This window comes from Halichoeres trimaculatus, unplaced genomic scaffold (genome assembly GCF_033239565.1).
Source record: "Halichoeres trimaculatus isolate MK-OKI-2021-1 unplaced genomic scaffold, fHalTri1.1 fHalTri1_scaffold_2, whole genome shotgun sequence".
In the NCBI taxonomy this organism is placed as follows: domain Eukaryota; kingdom Metazoa; phylum Chordata; class Actinopteri; order Labriformes; family Labridae; genus Halichoeres; species Halichoeres trimaculatus.
The window spans coordinates 28,106,131-28,125,270 of NW_027437180.1; the positions used below are offsets into that span (position 1 = coordinate 28,106,131).

Here is a 19,140-nt window from a genome sequence, read left to right on the forward strand (position 1 = left end):
CACACAAACACACACACACACACAAACACACACACATGCAGGGTAGTTGTGCTTTTTGGCCACAGGACTCTAGTGTTTTCTCCTTTCTCTCTCTGTCTCTGTCTGTCTGTCTGCACAGTTCAGGGTGCTTTTTGTTTTGTGCCACACATACAGTAACTCTGATCCCTGTCGCCTTTTGTGCTTCGTTTTTTTTTTGTCCTCATCCTTTTTAGCAGTATTTAGTGCACATGCTGTGGGTTAAAATTTGCTGATCAAAGATCAGAAAGGTTCCCTTTAAACAAACAAACAAAAATGTCGTGCCTCAGAGTGATGAGCCTGAGGTGTGCAAGGAATTGTCTTTTACCTGAGCTGGGTATAATCAAATGACAATCATTGTTACAAACACAAAACTTCTGTGAGGAGTTTTGGGATGGTTTTGAAACCGACCGAAATTAACACTGATGCCTCTTTATGACCCACAAAAGCAAACAAGACAACCCACACCAGGATTGACTATCTCTGTATTTATGTTATTTTTATGCCAACAACCACCAAGTGTGTAGGTGTCAGGTCAGATGATTGACACCACACAAACAAAGCTGCCTTTTTTAACTTTTCCTACTGCAAATGTTCATAGTGAGTGATACTTTTGACTGTTATACAACAGCAGGATTTTTGTCCCCTGGGGGCGCCAAAATCAATACACACTGAAAGTTACTTACCAGAGCTTAAAGTGAATAAAAAGCTGATATGTAAAACCCCAGTGAAACCAATGCGTTTTACTTGTATGCAGACTTGTGTTGCTGCAACTAAAGAAATATGACCCATGTGAAATTAAGAGGACATCTAGTTTAAAGCTAACTAAAGGTTAATATCTATAGCTCACAAACAGTGTTTAGTACATGTTAGTGCATTCAAACTTCACTGACAGGAGATCATTGTTACTGTGGCCTCTGTCATGCTGTTTCATCTTTTCTGACTGTCAGCCCTTAAAACGCTACAGGTATGAACTTTGTTGCAGATGGATTAAGATGTTTAATGTCAAATATGAGCAGAGGCAAGAAATCTTTTTTATTCTCCTTTTTTCATGCCAAAATTAATGAAGCTCTTTCCCTGATGGATAAAACTACTTTTTGGAAACATATTGTCCTTTTGAACTTTTCATGAACAAAAACTGACACATGTAATGACCAGTAAAGAGCTGTTACATTCTGGCTTGTTTGCAAAGTTGTGACTATGTTACAGAAAATGAAGCAACACAAAGGTTCCTCCTCGGTCTGATGTGTGAAGTTCAGTTTTTGGTAACGTTTTGCTTCTTACTCTTTCATTATGAAGAGGCTGTGACTGTTTGGTTTGACTTGTATCTCACTCTTAATGTTCCAGTTTTGAAACATATTCACCCACAAAAAAATATCCAAAAATCTTCACAATACTATTGTGCCCCTGTGATGTATTTTGTAGCTAAGCACCAAGAACACAAGTCTTAAAGCTTTGCTACTGCTAACAGCTTGTCCTTGGATGAGCAAAGCAATGAATGAAGATGAGATTTAATGTGAAAGCGTGCTATTTTACATAGTCCTGTTGCCACTGATATCACCATTGATAAATCTATGTAGACAGTATTGTCATTAGTGGTGTGTTTATATATAAGTGCACAATTAATGCTCCTTCCTGTAAACTAAATGGCAGCTGTACACTCCCTGCCATTTGGACATCTTAAGTGTTGTGTTTGATTGTAAACACTTTTAGCCTTTTCACCTTAACCTCCCTGTTTTTTCCTTATGTGCTGTCCTAATCCTATTCCGTCAAGAGTGCCAACCCGAGCGAGCATTAAAAATCAGTCCCAGACAGAAAACATTTAAGGTGTTGATGAAAAGGTGAATTTAATGTGTGGCCAAAACAGAGTAAGAGTCCACCATGAATAAATTGATGAATGACTTTCTTTTCCTGAAGTCACGGTGACGTCAGAGCTGTTTCTGAGTTCAGTCTGTTATGATTAAACAAGACACAATCAGACAAAATGTCACTGCCGTACAATTCATATGATTGGAATTTGTCTGAGTGATGGCCTCAGAAAGCCATTTATAAGATTGTTTCCTGGCACTGGCAGGATGTGACAACACTCTGCTGTTATATTAAAAGGAACAAAGAACAGACAAAAAAATGAAGTTAACAAATCCTCTCTGTATATGAAGGTTTTATCATATTTCAATAGTTGGTTTTCATGACCAGACCATTTAGGAGTCTCACTTTCTATCACTGCCTCTCTGAAGTGAACCTTCTTGTTTTCTATTTTGTGTTATTTATTCCTCTGTAGTCTAACCTTTCCAACTCAAGAATAACTTCACTGTCTTTCTCCAAATAAACCCTCACACCTTTACCTGTGCACCCTCCTCCTCCCCTGTTTGTTAACACTGATTATGTTTGTGGACTCTCACAGACATTGTTTGTAAAACTAAGAATTCTGCAGCAGAATATTTTTGAAGACAATTGCTGTACAGTATTTGTAAGCTCTATTTTTGTATATTGCTATTTTGGAGCAAATAATATGCATTTCTCTTTTGTCTTTTCTTGTTTTTTGCTAATTTCATGTTTATTCATTTTAAGAAAATGTTGCATGTGACTGACTTGACCTGTAAATAAAATTTCCCAGTTTTGGAAATGCTGCAGTTTTTTTTCTTTCTGACACTAAATCAAAATTCCTGTCATCAGAAAATCCTGTTGAATTTTTTTTTCTCTTGCAAGGTACACAAATAATCTATTTTTCAGTTTTACACAGTCACAAATGAGCTCAGACATGAAAGTCTTGATGTTATGAAGCTGACCAGGGTGATCTTAAAATTGAGAAATACTGCCATCTAGTGTTAAAAAAGATCATCAATGCCTTATTTTCTTTCAACTTTTTTTTCTAGAACTTATGATAAGATGATATTTGTGCTTTAGAGGGAAAAACCAATCAGACATCTTAATTTAGAAGTTATTGGACTATAATGCTGAGATTAAATCCATACAATGACAACAATGGCACAACAGAGACACCCAGTGGAGAACATGTAAAACATAACATAAGACAGTCGTACCGTAGCTCACCTCATGAAGCAGCGCCACATATCTCTCTCTCATCTAAGAATACCATCAGTCTTTGAGTCCCTTAAGGTACAAAGTATTTTTTTTTGTTATATTTCTCTTTGTTCTTTTATCTTATTTATACCTGGTTTATTTTGTCTTACTGTTTGTTTGTTAACCTGTGATGTTGTTGCATACATAAACTACAAAAGCACTCAAAGAGCACAGACCTTCACCAAGCATATTGTGATTGTCACACTTAAGTCCCACTTTAATGTTATACTCCCTGTCAACAAACTGTCTGCTACAATTTGGTGTTAGTTGCAGTTTTGTGTGATAATATGTTACCTGACAGTGTTGAGAATTATGATGACCCAGTACATATTTCATATTCCAGATCTTAGTATCCAGAATATTGTCAGGATCTAGATTGTACTTTAACATCTGTCAGAAATTATGGTGACCTTGTCTTGTATTGTTTTGCAAAGCAATCTGACCATTTATCGTGGAGTTAAATACTCATATGGTGAAAACATCCCTATCTCACAATGATGAAGAATCCTTTAAAAACTTTCCTGGATCCAAATGGTGATCCGGATCACCTGTGAAATTTAATCACTTCTTCCTTATCTTATTTCGGACATTTCTGGAAAATATCATCAAGATCTGTTCTTTACTTTTTGAGTTATGTTGTTCACAGACAGACAAACTCTCTCAAGAACATACCTCCTTGGCAGAGGAATCTAAAGGTCAGTTTCAAAGTTGTTGTTTTTTTTTTAGGCATCTTTTCTTTTGTTTGACAAAAAGCTAAAGAGAGGCAGGAAAGAGTAAAGAATGATAAACAGAAATTTCCTGAAGTCAAACTAGCAACTGTTGTAATGAGAGCTGTTGGCTCTATACATGGGCCAAATGCTTTGATCACTGTGCACAACCTGTTTGGTAAAACCATGTGATGTATGGTTTCAAATGAAAGCAAAGGCTAACATGTTAAGATGAATATACGTGAATCAAGTATCTGGTTACAGCAAAGTGTGCAATAGCCTTTCACTCAGGGCTACGTTAAATCATTCTATGTTAATTAGAATATAACACTCCATTTTGGTTGATTCGTTGCAGTAAAGAACTCAAGCTTACTTACATTATATACATGAGGAGTAAAAAATGACAGAAACCTCAGTCTGTACAACTGAGTCGTGGTTCACAAAGTGCCTTCTAAAATCCAAAACTACTTACAGTTGTATTTTTCACCCATTATTGTAAAATTCCAACCAAAAAAACAAGGGCTAAATTTGATATAAAGCCATGCAAAAAGAAAACAGTTGATGTGTTTTCTACATTTCTTTACTGCCAAAATGACTCCTGAGGTGACTGAGCCAGAAAAATGGGGAAATTAGTGGTGGCAGATTAATTGTGGAAAAGCTGTAAGATGTTCACGTAGGTAGTCTAATATTATACTGACCAGTTGAATGAAGTATCTCAGGCCTGTTTTGTTTGTTTTTGGAATGGCCTGTCAGTGTATTCCCATAGCAGGTTAGTACCAGTCCCTGGCCAGGCTGATTTTTGAGAGATGAAAAGTTTGTAACACCGGTTTGATTCCCAGCTTGGCCGGTGGGCCTTTCTGTGTGGAGTTAGCATATTCTCCCCCTGCATGTGTGGGTTCTCTGGCTCCCTCCCACAGTCAAAAAACATGCTCATCAGGTTAATTGGTCGCTCTAAATTGTCCGTAGGTGTGAGTGTGTGAAAGGTTGTCTGTCTGTGTCAGCCCTGTGATTGACTGCCTACCAGTCCAGCCAGCTCCAGCAACCCGCCACCCTGCACAGGATTAGCAGTTCGGAAAATGAATGAATGAATGAAAAGTTTGTCAACCCTTGCTCCTCACAACACTCACTTACTTACTCACAGTGAGTCATAGAAAGATCAAAGTGGTGAAGATTCCATAAACAGCATTGGAGTTGTATTGAGTTTCAGCTGGTCACCTTGATTTATGGTGACATACCCCTTACAAACTCATGCGAAGTATTGAAAACGTTCTCTTCTAAATATTTTACAAGGAAAAAAAACTTAACAGAGAAATTTTGTTGACCTATATGAGGAAACAAAATTCCTTAACATCAGGTAGCTGTACGCGTTAGAAAGAAAAATTGTTGTCAGGGTGGACTTGACTTTGAAACAGATACTTTGTGGTTACTTCTTAGACATGTTATATTTGGTTGTTTTTGAATTTCTATAACACAAACTTCAAATCCTGGCTTTCCGTTTACATCAAATAAAATGTTCAGTAAGCTACATAGCTGATGTTTCAGGAAACACATAGTCAAAACGTATGAAAGGTAATTTTAACATGATTTTAATAGTCAGAGTGGGATAACTGAAAAATAGGATCATCTGTGAGGCACTGGCAGTGGGAACATCAACTGACAAATAAAAGCTGAACAAAGAGCTTAAGACCATGGTAACACTGCGTCATTTAGATTTTCTTAATCCATCAACAGAAGTCCTCACATGATTAAATGAGTTTACATTTCAACATATAAATTACACAATCTATGGAGATTAAGACAACACAGGCATGTCACAGGGTAAAGACAGACTTGTAGAGAAGAACAGTGAAGTGACACACAATCAGACCGCTCGTGTATGTGATCCCTGGATGTGTAGCAGCAGCAGTGTTGGTGGTGGAGTTTGTGTTTGTTGAGTTTGATGTCACTGTTGCAGTGATGGCTGTGTTGGCAGCAGTCCCAGTGTTTGCAGTGGTCTGAGCTGCGCTGTTTGTGCCGGCAGCAGTCCCACCTGCAGTGGTGCCTCCAGCAGTCCCACCTGCAGTGGTACCTCCAGCAGTCGTGGATGCTGAAGCCAGGGATGCTGTAATCAGAAAGTAAAACATTAGTAATACGCAAGGTCTGAACCCCTTTTACACGATTTGTTGTAATTTAGAGGACACCCCAAAATTTCAGTCTCACCCATGATCAGGAGCTGTACCAGAATTATAAGACGCATTGTAAATGTCTGTTTCATCTAAAGGATGGAGGAAAAAAAACATTTTACATATGCACTCAAGTTGCTAAGTAAAGGCTCATAAATTTGAACATTTCTCTAAAAACATCACTTTACACATGAAAACAAGGAAAAATGACGAGAAACTTAGTTAAGCCTATTCTCGTAAAGTTTTCTACAAAAACGTACAAAAAAAGTTAGTACTTACACTTTGTCTGGATTTAACCTGTGTAAAAATCTGCCACCAACCGTGGTGTTGAAGCTGCTCTTTCTCCTCAGGCTCTGGTTCAGTCTCTGTGTTTGTGTCTGATTTTATACAGTCAAAGACAGACATGAAAAATGATGCAAAAGAGACCCGACTCTCCACATTTTTGAGGTATGATCATTCCATCCGTATTGTTCACCACGGTTTCAAAAAGTTGCTTTGTTCATACATGTATTTAACTGTTGTCACATCAGTCTACAGCAACTGAAAGAACCTGCAAAACAAACAGGCAGTGCATGAAAAGAAAGAGGTGTCCCACAGCGTGACACAAAGACAGCAGTGTGTGAGTGACAGTTTTGAGTGATTTGTCCATAGGCTGCTTAGGTAGAGCTTAAACAATAAATGTTTCACGTAAAGTTGATGGTATGAGAAAAAGCAGGGTGTCTTTGTCTGCAACATTTACTCAACTATTTTTGGTGAACATACATTACGATGTTTGTGACCAGCATGGTCTCATGATGCATTCCTTCGTGTAGATGCTGCATTCAAAATCTATGTGACAGTTCAGATAGCAGACTGTTGTTTGTGATCAGAATAAAATGATGTTACTAAGTGTTATCATTAAAGCAATATCAGCTTCAGAAAGTCATTAGAGGTCACGAGTTCAAACTATGAAGAGGTGTGGGCATTTTTGTGGCAGTTGCCATGTTGAAAGTGAGTTTTGCTATAAAACACTTGAAGTAAATCTGATTAAAAAAAAAAGCTGATGTCTAGTCTTGATGTGTAATGCATCATACCACCAACATGTTTTCTGTCCTGATTGTAGTAGTGCTATAAAAACAGTGTAACTCTTTAGTTAAGTGTATCAAATGACAGCAAGCTAAGAGTGTACATCTGCTCTTTCTGACTGAAGATAACTTTCCACTGCAAGGTTGTGATACAATCGATGGAAAGGTTGAGGGCAAATGAGTTTGTTTTGGGGGGAGTTTTTCCTGACTATTTCTTTTTTACATATTCTGGCATTTCAAAATTCTAATATGTGAGTTTGAATTTTGATTTTTTTTTTCTCAAAAATTGAAATCAGAATTATTTTGTAATCAAAATTTTGACTCTAATCTATTCTTTTTATTTACATTTTATCTATTTCTACTTTTTATGTACAAGAGAAACTGTAATCTGAAAATTCCCCTCAAGACAAATAAATGTTTTCTGAATCTGTTTCTGTTAAATCTCAGAATTCTAATAATCAAATTAAAATTCTGAATTCAATTCAAGAACTACAAAGAAAAATACAAGTCAGACCTTTTTCTAACAATAACCATTTTCTTCAGTAGCTAAAATCCTCTTTAAAAAATTCAACTGGATGTTTTGTCAAGTGTAGTACATCAAAATTTCAAAAGCAAGTTTTAATTTAATTTATTTAATTCAAGTTAATTCCTATGAGAGTTGCCCACAACCAGATCCTTATCTCTTAAGTGTCAGCTCTTATAGCAGTTAGCAAGTTGCCTCAAGACTCACCACTATGCCACTATGGCATTAGCCTTATGCTGAACATGTTTATGGTTCCACACCATTAGGGTTCAACCCACACTGTATTACCCAGGTCAAACAAAACTAAATAAAGCCTATCGTCTTCTTTTGCAACTTAATTTTTATTTTTCATGAAAAAAAATCACAATTTTTGTTTCTTTGGGCAAACACTAAAATTAATAGAGAATTAACATACTTAATAAATAAAACCCTGAAAACCATCAATTGCTCATAAAGGAAGGTAAGGTTGTAAGTCGTCATTTTTAATGAAAGAATTTATTTTGACAGCTGGTTTGTAACATATTGTCATCTCTACTAAAGGTTTTAATTCCTTAAAAATTACCACTGAATGTTTACATTTCATGACAAAACTGTTTTATATTGTCAATGTCAAGAACTTTCAGGGAATTAATGTCCTTAAAAACATTGAACAGTCAATTTAAACTTCATCAACCAAATACAAATGTGACAAAAATGATCAAAGAATGTGATCAAATATCTTTTGGATTTGTAGATTATACTTTGGAAAAACTGTCATTTGACTTACTGTGTGCAGGAAAGGAATTCAACTGTGTACAGAGTCAATAAGTCATGAAGAAATCCACTATTACAGTTTTTGTTTGTATATCAAACCCATGTTTAACTCATTAACCACTTATTTCCATCTGGAACATTTTTAAACTGCGTGCAGCTTACTGGTCTCTCTTGAGACGAGTTCTACAAGTTCTCTCTTCAAACTTTTAAAAGTTAGTTTCTATAATATTCATGTTACTGTAAAAAAGACACAATGGTCACATGAGATAGTTCAGCAGATGAATGCAACCGGCCAATAACAAAGGTGAAAGGCAAACAAAACTATGAAGCAGACAGACAGAACTTTAATGGTGCAGTGTAACCACCACAATAGTCTTTTTTATATTTTAGGCATCCATGTAGAGACAAATAATCAAAGCACTCAGCATTGTGTTATCCCACAGTCTTTTGGTTTTGCTCTTGGTCAACCTTTTTACTCTTTTGTCCCTTGGCTTTTCCGGTTGGTGTCTGTGACTTCTGCAGCAGAGCCAGTGTGTCTCTCTTTTCAATTTTCCTCAGTTGTTTCTTCTTCATCCTCTTAATCTTTGATGTGTTCTTGATCTGTGACACAAAGGAGAAGATGATGTAAATTTGAACTTCAAATTAAATTCAGAATACTAAATGATTAGTCTCTGTGTCACTATGGCAATATGGCTAAATGTCATACAAAATATTATGAACATTAGCACAGTTTTTATTTTTATGATAATAAAAATAAAAATTATTTGAAAAAGCACATATAAAATAAGAAATGCCCTGTGCTCTGTATGAGACACAGATATGTGTAAAATAGAAGAAAACCTTTTTATGGCCATCAAAGAGTGTTATGTCAGTAAAATAAATATTATATCATCTCATGCTAGGTGTAAACCTGGAAGGGATAAGAGTGAGTGGTAGTAAATGACGAGAACAATGTTTGAGCACTTCTCAACACAGCAGAGAAGAAGATAACTGCTCTCTTGGTTTACTGTTCATGGTTTCTGCATATAAAAGCAGAATTTGTAGATGCAGGATTGTTATTGGGGGTGTTTGTGTTTTAATGTACATTTGCTTCAAGCAAGAAAACAATCCATGAGGTTTGAGTTTGGACTAAATGCAGTCCTAAAATGCATCACAATCTGCTCTCAGATGAAGTTGCTAGCCAGGTTGTAAACAATGGCAATGTACATAATAAAAGTGTCTTTTAGAATTCTGTTGTGGATCACAATTCTCTAGACGAAAAGCATAGAAAACTTAACTGCTTTGATAATACTAAAACAGGAGAAGGGTATTACTTCTTCATTGACCCATTGTGGGTCATGTTTCAAAAAGCGACCTAGGCTCGACACCTCCATGTTTACTGGCGTGGTACATTTACACTAAAGCTTGTTGTGTACACATGTTAATGGTGGATAGCATTTATAAGTTGACGTACCACTTGAACGATCTCTGCTTTGCGTTCATTCTCAGCACGGCGTCTCAGATTCTCCTCTCTCCTTTTCCTCTTTTCCTAAAAGCAATGAAACAATATAAACATTTTAAAAAGCTCACAGATATTCTTTAAAAACAAAGGCTTAATCATGACAAAGCCTTAAATTACCTCTTTCTGTCTGGCTTTCTCTTCTTTAAGTTGCAAAGTGTACTGTTTCACCAGCTGCTTCTCCCGCTTGGCTTCCATTTTCTTTTCCCAGGAGGAGCACAACTGTTTATCTCTCACCACAGCAGAGAACCTAAAGACAAAAAATAACCAAAAAAAGAAAACCCACAGCAGGTTATATGATGATGTACATATATACTCTACTAGTCTCTGATGTATAAAGAACAATACCTGTTCTAAACTGGTAAACTTGGTGCATCAAACATTTTCTTTTAATGTTTAATTTGTGAAATTAAAAAAAGACATTGCCACCTTTGATGTCAATGTACCAAACTACATTGTGCATCCATGTTGGCGTTTCTACAACCATGTCTGAAAAATGAATAGCAGCAGAACCGACTTATATTCATCACTTCATGAGATATCGCGATACATCATACATTCATCATCATCATCATCATCATCATCATCATCATCATAAACCTCCTGACAGACTGTAGGCGGTGTCGTGAGTTACCCTGTCATACCCACCAATGATTAATAAAGTGTTGGTGTATTTGCATAGTGATAACCTCACCTCTGCTTGTTGCGGTCCTTCCATACTCTTCCTGATTTGGGTTTTCCAAGAGGCACGGCCGGATTCTGTTTTCCAGCTGGCCCTGAACGAGGCTTCTTCTTTGGGATAGGTTCGGTCGTCTGGGTGGGTGCCGTTTCAGTGAGCACCGTTTCTGCGGTTGCAGGCCCGGATGGATGAGCATCTTCGCTACCGTTTACGTCGTTACCGTGTGTGTGTGCTGCCGCCTCAGTGCAGGGCTCCGCGGGCTCGGAAACGGTGCACGACTCTGGTTCAGCATCCATGACAAGCTTTTCCTCAGATAAAGTTTCAAGTCCCTGTGCTGCGTCTTCAGTGTTTTTCTCAACCACCGCCGGCAGCTCTTGGAGAACAGACCTTCTCGTCCTCCGGGTAGGGGTTCTTACTGGCACTTCGGAGTCCAGCAGTGCAGCTGGAGTGCGCACTTTGCGGCCGCTGCGGGTTCGTCTTGTCTCCGGGACGACCTCCTGTTCCATCTCAGGATCAGTCTTCTCTTCCGGCACAGCTCTTTGTCTTTTTGACATGTTTAACTACCATAGACTACTTCACACATCACTTCCAAAAACTTGTACGTACCCACGTGGGACCAGAGGCTGTATGGTGTAGAGTACGCCGATTTACTTCCGCTGAAGATGACGGATAGCTAGTAACATTCTACTGACACCCAGTGGTCTGGAGTGTAAACTGCAAGACATCTGCCTGCTTTACTATAAACGCATAGGAGAGTGCAAGTCACAACTACCTCAATTATCCATCTGTCCTAGACACAAAATTTTGCCACTTTACAAAGCACCTTACAAAACATATAGCAAATGTATCCAAACTAATGTTTCTTTATTTTCATATATTTTATTGAGACAGTGCCTTTTCAGTCATAGTTTACTCAGAAAATGTTACAATCTCAAAGCAAAAGCAAGCACTTTCCAAAGTGATATGTTTTGATTAGATTGTCTGTAATATCATTGAGAAATATACTGAGTAGAAGCGGATTCTGTTTTAAACTGTAAAGTTTACTGAAGTTAAATCATGAAAGCTGAGTACAATTCAAATTTCAGCACAAAATGATGAAGGCTGTTCTTTTATTCAGTGAAGCTGAATTGGATTACGCAGTTTCTCTTTTTGGCAGTATAAAGATAATAGAAGTCACCCTCTGGTCTTTAGATGGACACGCTGTTTTCCACCACAGTTGGCCTCATGTATGTGTATGGGAGATCCAGACTCTCGTTTCTGACTTTGATGCTCACACTCTGCACTTTAAGCTTTCCTTGAAAATCCCTGATCAGCCTGCGGGGGACCTCCTCACAGAAATTCTCTTGTGGGTACTGGCCAAATGGGACCTGAAAACATGAATAACATTCAAAAGTTGTTTCTTTCCCTACTAATATTGAAATCCTTGACATTTATGTATGTGACGAGTATACAGTTGGGGGGGGGGGCACGGGGTACATTTTTCTGTTTGCATGTCTTAGAGCAACTGAACATTTTAGCCATTAAGTCTTTTAAATAGGGATGCACGATATTGGATTTTTGCCGATATCCGATATGCCGATATACCGAAACCCCTTTTGGCCGATACCGATACCGATATCACAAGTTTGTTTTTTTCACTGTAAAGAAAGCCAAGTCTATCCTGTACTGGAATTTATATGTTACTCTTATTGTGACAGTCTTATTTGTTTAAGGAACACACATAAAACAAGACAAAAAAACATTTGATTTTACCATAAATAAGAAATGTATTATTTTTTCAAACTCAAGACATTCAGTATTGAAATACAGAAAAATAAATTCTTTAGATCACATGAACTTTAAATGTACAATGAGTTTTTAAACATAACCAAGTTGCATTTGATTATTTTAGAGCAACTGTAAAAACCTGGTGACAGACACAGAGCTCTGCAGTGCAAATAAATGAAGTGCTACATTTTATTTAAGGAGCTTATTTTTCAGATGGAAAATAACAATAATCCTAACTGAATAGCACTTTATCCGCTGTGCATATCGGCAGAAATTTTCATATCTGCAGATACCGATAAACGTGTTTTTGAGCTTTTATCAGCCGACACCAATATTGTGCCGATAATATCGTGCATCCCTACTTTTAAATCAAGTAAATACATTAGGAGCAAAAATAATAATTTATAAACTGTATATTTATTGAATAGTGGGCACTTACAAAGTCAGAAGACTGTTTGCTGAGAAGCCACAAGGTGGCCATCACATGAGCTGTCACATTGACGTCAGGGAGTGTCTGCAGCAGGGTGGCCTGGTTTGCTTTTCCTTTAGTGGTTGGTGGAGGGAGTTGCAAGGAGCTGGGGTTATTGGGCATCCAGGCACCGTAGTCGTACTGCAGTGAGTTAATGATCAGTAGTTGACTGATTAGTTTGTCTTCACTTATCATCAAACTGAAAATTATCCAATACTTTAGTTTATGACCAAATACATGCAGAACTAAGTGTTTCATGCCAATAAGAAAGTGTTCACAAGCTAACAAGACAAATTTATTTATGGTAATTAAATGAAAGGGCAGGTGGTTAGCTCATTTTCTCAAGCACAGATAGCTTAGTCCTGGTCATATTTTGCTTCAGAGATGGATCTGCAGCCCTGACACTGACCTGTTGGCTGAAAACCCTTGACCACATAACCTGCCCAGAAACCCCTTGTGGTCGTTCTGATTTACATCCCCCCTCTATTAACCCACAAAGTGCATGTAGATAAGAAAGACTCTCAGCACAGCTTTTTGCTAAAGCTTCTGAGATTTTACTTTACAATTTATCTGTACTTTCCATTGATAATCTTATTTAATGATGTTAACAGATAGCTGATAAGGGAAAGGTGACATTTGATAACCTTAAACCTCTTAACAAAGCCCTTTGTTATTCTCCAAACATCAAACTAATTTGACATTGGAGAAATACTTGTACGTTTTATATTTTATGTACATTACTGATCTTTAAATTCCTCAGTTTTATCCCCCCTCGTATACAGAGTGATATTCTGTACTGTTCAGATGAGCTGCAAATCCACAGCAGAATTTCATTTATGTTAAAGACCAGCTGACCAGAGTTTATTCAAGTCTCCTCACGTCTGCAGATGTGAAAAGACTGTAATACTACAGAGCCTACCAACCAAATCCACAGAAACATTGTAAAAGCATTCACCTGTCCAGAGTTTACAGCTGCATGCTGCACTGAGCAGGTGAAGATCACCATGGTGACAAACTTAACCAATTCAGCCACTGTAGTAAAGCTCTGGGGAATTCCTGAGAATCACAGCAAAAGATGGGCCCATTAATATCATCTGTTTTGACTTTTGTGCCATGTTTAATTCATTCTGCCTCAATTAGTCTTCACTAAGACCAACTTAATCTGTAAGGCTTACCTGTGTCTGCATTGGAAAGGAACCCCTGTTCAAAAATATCTAAAATCCATTTCTGCAGTTCAGAGTCCTTCTGGACCTCTCCATCATTCTTGTAGTAGTAGCTCAGGATTCCCTGCACAAAGCTTTAAGAAAAAGAATATAGCCAAGTACAGATAAGTTACCAACATGTCTACTTTAAATATATAGATCTCTCTGTTGTAGGTAGTTAAATTAAACATTGTACCTGTGGATGATATCCCAAAGTTTGAGTCCATCATCCCTGTAGTAGAAGTTGGGCAGAGCACCCAGCCCTCGCTCAGCAATGTCTTCTGGTATGCAGAGGGAGCTGTACGTCAGTGAGGACAGGGATCTCTTCAGGATTGTGATCATACCTTCTCCACCAGAAGCTGCAAACTATAGAAAACAGTCAGCATAAAGAAATTTGTCAGAGACAAACACTGATTGTGCTATTTAACACATTAACTTTGGACAATTCCCTTCTGAGCGTTGGTCTTTTCTTACACGTGTGAAAGAGCCAGTTTTGGAAATCAGCAGCTTTCGAGCAAAGTAGTTGATCTGCAGAGTGTACCGAGTGTGAGGAACCAGGAGCTGGGGGAAAGATAAAGCTCTGTAACATATTTTTACTTGCCAACAAAATCTGAAATTTAGAGGCTTCTGCATCATTTAGAAATGGAAACTGAACACTGAAACAAACTTTGGAAGACTACAGCCATCAGTAAGCTAAATTACAGGTGTCTTTCCTGTTACCTTGTAGAGTGGATGCACCATGGGCACATTGCGCAGCAGAGACACAGCAAAAACCTCAGCCAGCAGATGAGTGCGCAGCAGGTGAACGTTGAGTTGATGGTAGTTAAAATCAGCACTCCTCACAAATGTTTTGGCCAACAACCAGTCGTACTCGGAGTCAGCTGGGTAAAAGATGGGGTTGTCCTCTGCAGGAGTCTGCTTCAGCTACAGAAGAGGGAAGTAGGATGTGATTCACTTTGTTAACTTAAAAACACTTCAGCAGAGCAGATACTTCATGTCTACAGCAGAGTTACATCTGCATGTTTGGATGATAGCTTCCTTGAACAATACACTCCGCTTTAGTATTAGCTACATTGAAGTTTCTCTCACCTGAATAGCGATTGGCATCAGTTTATCATCAGGAGTTTTGTGGAGCAGCACTAGGGGAGCCATCAGGTACTGCTTCTTTCCATTGATGCTGTTTGCTTCAATTCCATCCAAAAGCTTGTAGTCACACAGGTAAACGTTGCCACTCTGTTTTTAGTTTTAATGGAGTTGAGAATTTAATTTACCCATGAGTTCATTAATTATTCATGGCGACAATTCATTGAATTCAAAATAAAGCTCTTTGAGGTGGAGACAGTCACCTGCATTTCTTCATCCAGACTACACTGGCCAGGGAGGAAGACCAAACTTTCACACACAGGAAAGTTCTCCGGGAGGACTGGGCAATGTCTGATTATCATGGGGTTCACACCATTTAGAAACTGGTAGCCAAAGAAAGCATCTTCTCTCCAGTGCTCATGGGCGTATTCTGGAAACATTGAAATGTTGAAAATCACAGAGCCTATTTTTGTCTAAAAGTACCACTTTCAAACCCATACCTTATTTTTTCATCAAGTTGGTCTCTTCGATCAGTAAACCTCATATGAAGTGTAATGGACATGTCCCTCAAAAGAATAAACTGTTCAAATCAATCTGGACATGGCCAACATGGGTGATTTTCCCTGACTTTTGCCTGCTGACATCTTACCATGGCGTTCATGTTCTATTTTATCTATCTATTTGTTTAAGTTTTCAAATTTCCTTCGATCTTGGGTTGCTGAATATGCAAATGATAAAAAAGGATCATTCCTTGTTGACACTGCTGGTCTTATACAACCCACCAGAAGTGCCGTAAGCCAAATAATCCCTGTACATATTTGATTATTATAAATTATCAAACTTTTCTCCTGGTTTGGTGAATATGCAAAAAGTTAAGACTTTTTTAAAGTATTCAGGGTACCAAATTAGAGATTTTAAAATAGTGAGAACCCTGATCTATTACAACAGGGTCTTTACAGTAGCTGCTCAGGCCAAAAATAAGATATTTTAAAGAAGCGTTTTGCACTGCATCAAACTATTTAGAGGTTTACTGTAACTTTGGTCCTTTTGTGCAACAGAGACGTGGGAACAGTGCACATCAAAGAAGTTTTAAAGGTGCTATGAGGAGGATCTGTTTGTGCGCTTCCTCGCCACCTTGTGGCCTGGAGACTCCACACACTGTTATAAATTACTTTTAGTGAGGTGTGTGCTTGTTTCCGAATCAAATGGAGATCGGATCAGAACAAATTTTCTTTGTTCAAGGCAACTTTTTACTGGATACAATATGCTGAGGTAAGGTATTTATCAGTCCAGTTATGTAGTACGGTTTGAAACATGACATCAAGCAAATGTTGTAGCAGCCGGCTATATGTTGTGACATTGGCAGCCCGGTGCTTTGATGTATCTGTAGGCTAACATGTCAACAAGTAAACACTGTTAGTTTGTAAGTAGTTCAGCAGCCGTTTATATTCAGCGCAGCTGGCAGTCCAGTGCTCCAAGACATGTCAGTGATGTGTAACGTTAGTAAATCCTGGTTAGCTATGTCCTGCCAGTCATCTACCAAGCAGAGCAAGTGGTACAAGTTATTTGGCTAATTAGCCTCTAGCTCACACCTAATCATTCCTGTTTAGCTTTCCTCTGCTTTTCTTTGCTTTTTCTGTCTGACAGAGACAGAAAAAGCAAAGAAAAACACAGATCTCTGTGTTCTATCGTTCTCACTACTCAGTGGTGTTGTCACAGAAACTTAGACGTGCCGTAAAACAAATCATCCTGTTCGGCCCGACCTGGAGGCTAAGAAGTAGCAGTTTGAAATAACCTGTAACCAGCAATATTGGTGCTGATAGTCTCATTTTCAAGTGTGGATTACGATTAGGCATATATCTAGAAGGGAGACTTTTTCAAGATCACTTTCAAACTCTTCCTAGTCACTTTAAATGAGGTTTTTGTCATATCATCAATACAATGAAATTAGGCATACCACAGATAGTTCTCCTGTGGACAAATGTGAGTGTGTAGATACACACACCCTGACCCCACTCCCCATCTGCCAGGCTTGAAAAGCAGAGTAGGAATCCAGGATGCAGTCAGTATTCCATAGACAAATGCATACATATTTTTTTATTATGATACCAACACAATTATGAATGTCAGTAAGTTGCAGTGGTATTGAAGTACCTGATATGTTTGTGCGATGGCAGCAGAAGACCCGATTGATATCCTCTATATCTGTCCACTGCTCCTCACAGTCAGCCAGTCCCTCCAGTTTCAGCTCAACCAGTCTGTTAAACAAATCAAAAAGCCATGAATAATCAGTGTACAGGTAAGAAAGATGCAGTTTTAATGACAGATATCTGACAGATGACCTCACCCTTGAGCTGCACTGAAGAAGAACTCTGTAGCCTTGGTGAAAGAGAACCGGACCTCACAAGGCAGAGAGTCTGAACTTTCTGCCTTCATGCAACGAGGGATTTCCTCAAGATACACATCCCATCTTTAAGAGAAGTACAGAAAATATGAGGAACTTTGGGCAGCCTCGAGGAATCTGTAGTTTCAAATTGGAGCGAAAAAGTGTACCTAACAGATATTGTGCAGTATATTGTGATTTTGAATCATCTGGCAAATGGTAAATGCTTGTTCATTCAAATCTTCTTTTGCGTATGACAATCAAAGCTGTGCAGTTTCGGATGCATGTTAATGCAGGCACCAGAAAATGTTTAGAAATGCTCACATGTACTGCTCAGCTCGCTGCTGCAGCTCCTGCTGACGGCAATGCTTGCCAAGAGGGTGGGTGTCATCAAAATCTCTTAAAGCTATGGAAAAAAAACAGAGCACTGTTAAAAACTATTAAAACATTCATTGTGATGGCATGGGAACTTATCTCTTAATAAGTTTTCTGTGGTCAGAGACCATCTTGCAGGGTGTAAAAAAAGTAGATTCTAACAGACCTTTTCCCTCCCTGAAGCAATGCACCAGACTGTCAGTGATCCAGCGGTAGACAGGAAAGTGGTAGATGTCTCCCTCAGGAGATTTCACTTCCACCTTGGCAGGGAACCAGGCGTCTTTAGGGAAAATTAAGAGAGGCTTTTTCTCCAGCTCTATCAAGAGCAGTTTTCCAAGGGAGGCGGGGTTGGACACAGTAAAAGTGGACACCTGGAATAATGAGAGGATAAGTTTGTGGACTTTTAACTAGAGAATAAATTGTAAAGTATGATAAACTGGACTTGAACTGTACACTTCTAATAACTATTCATACTAAATGCAATGGAAAGGATAGACAAAAAAGCACATCATGAACAACATTGTAGATGTGTTTTGGCTTTGGGTTAAAAAGCACACAGCATGTTTCTGCTCCAACTCTTGGTATTTAACTGACTCTAAATCAGAGTTAAGTAATGGTTTTGATTTAACCTAGAGAAGGAAATTTTAGACTTACTGCCCCAGTGCTGAAGGATCGAGCCCCTCTGAAGTCTATGAGCCAAGTTTGTTGACTCTCTCCATCCGTCCCCACCAGCTTAATGTAGACATTGTTGAGAGTGCCAGCGCTGAAAAGACTGCCAGTGTAAATGGTCACTTCATATTTCACCATTTTGACTCTGCAGAAGGACTCCTGGTGGAGAAAGAATACATGTTATTAGATTTGACATTACAAGTACTAGATAAATACTGACTCTGTGACTGCATAATGTTCCTCTTACCTGTCAGTGAAGCCCAGCTTCTTGGATGACCTGCACAATTGATGAATGTCATCGCTGAGCCCCATTTTTATACAGAAAGCTTGGTGGGAGTGTCCGGTCAAGAGCAAGAGTCAGCCTTTATGGTGAAATGACCGACATGCACCAAAGCTTGTGACACATCAGGAGGGTGTTTTAATTTTCCAATTTATTATTTGGCATCACAGTTATAGTGAGGGAGTTTCAGTGTTTCAGTTATTCCTGGAAAGTTGATAAAACAGTAAGTATAAAAGACAGCAGCAAAAATCTGGATCTGAAACTGAGGGGAAATACAGAAGTTTAAATACAGAACTGAAAGAAACGAATCAACAGAGATTGATGGTGTTCAATGTTGATTAGATGGTTGGCAGGGAGAGTGATAAGAAGTAGATGGAAAGTTATAAAACCATTCACGAAGAGCCCAACCAAAACTTGTTTCACTGAG

At 38.4% G+C, this 19,140-nt stretch overlaps 2 protein-coding genes across 2 annotated transcripts; both read right to left on the bottom strand.

Moving 5' to 3' along the window:
* Window positions 1-8,040: 8,040 nt before the first annotated feature.
* ccdc86 (coiled-coil domain containing 86) lies at window positions 8,041-11,137 on the bottom strand. Its single transcript, XM_074688068.1, has 4 exons — window positions 10,501-11,137; window positions 9,927-10,056; window positions 9,762-9,836; window positions 8,041-8,908 (listed from the first exon to the last, which is right to left on the bottom strand). Exons 1-4 carry the CDS (start codon window positions 11,037-11,039, stop codon window positions 8,741-8,743), a joined length of 912 nt encoding a protein of 303 aa, XP_074544169.1. The 5' UTR covers window positions 11,040-11,137; the 3' UTR covers window positions 8,041-8,740.
* Window positions 11,138-11,373: 236 nt separating this feature from the next.
* On the bottom strand, window positions 11,374-18,858 carry LOC141803937 (polyunsaturated fatty acid lipoxygenase ALOX15B-like). The gene is made up of 15 exons (XM_074688056.1): window positions 18,681-18,858; window positions 18,419-18,592; window positions 17,931-18,135; window positions 17,714-17,795; window positions 17,354-17,476; window positions 17,161-17,264; window positions 15,270-15,436; window positions 15,013-15,156; window positions 14,644-14,847; window positions 14,398-14,484; window positions 14,120-14,289; window positions 13,897-14,018; window positions 13,677-13,777; window positions 12,692-12,862; window positions 11,374-11,852 (listed from the first exon to the last, which is right to left on the bottom strand). Exons 2-15 carry the CDS (start codon window positions 18,569-18,571, stop codon window positions 11,673-11,675), a joined length of 2,013 nt encoding a protein of 670 aa, XP_074544157.1. The 5' UTR covers window positions 18,572-18,592; window positions 18,681-18,858; the 3' UTR covers window positions 11,374-11,672.
* Window positions 18,859-19,140: the final 282 nt, after the last annotated feature.

What these genes read in the sequence shown, in the direction of transcription:
- ccdc86 (XM_074688068.1), bottom strand. Translation starts at nt 11,039, where the DNA reads ATGTCAAAAAGACAAAGAGCTGTGCCGGAAGAGAAGACTGATCCTGAG. An exon ending in AAGGACCGCAACAAGCAGAG is followed by an intron (nt 10,057 to 10,500) that starts GTGAGGTTATCA and finishes TTTTGTCTTTAG; the next exon opens with GTTCTCTGCTGTGGTGAGAG. An exon ending in AAGCAGAGATCGTTCAAGTG is followed by an intron (nt 8,909 to 9,761) that starts GTACGTCAACTT and finishes TTTGTGTCACAG; the next exon opens with ATCAAGAACACATCAAAGAT.
- LOC141803937 (XM_074688056.1), bottom strand. Translation starts at nt 18,571, where the DNA reads ATGGTGAAATATGAAGTGACCATTTACACTGGCAGTCTTTTCAGCGCT. An exon ending in GTCTGGATGAAGAAATGCAG is followed by an intron (nt 15,157 to 15,269) that starts GTGACTGTCTCC and finishes AACTAAAAACAG; the next exon opens with AGTGGCAACGTTTACCTGTG. An exon ending in CCTTTCCAATGCAGACACAG is followed by an intron (nt 13,778 to 13,896) that starts GTAAGCCTTACA and finishes TGTGATTCTCAG; the next exon opens with GAATTCCCCAGAGCTTTACT.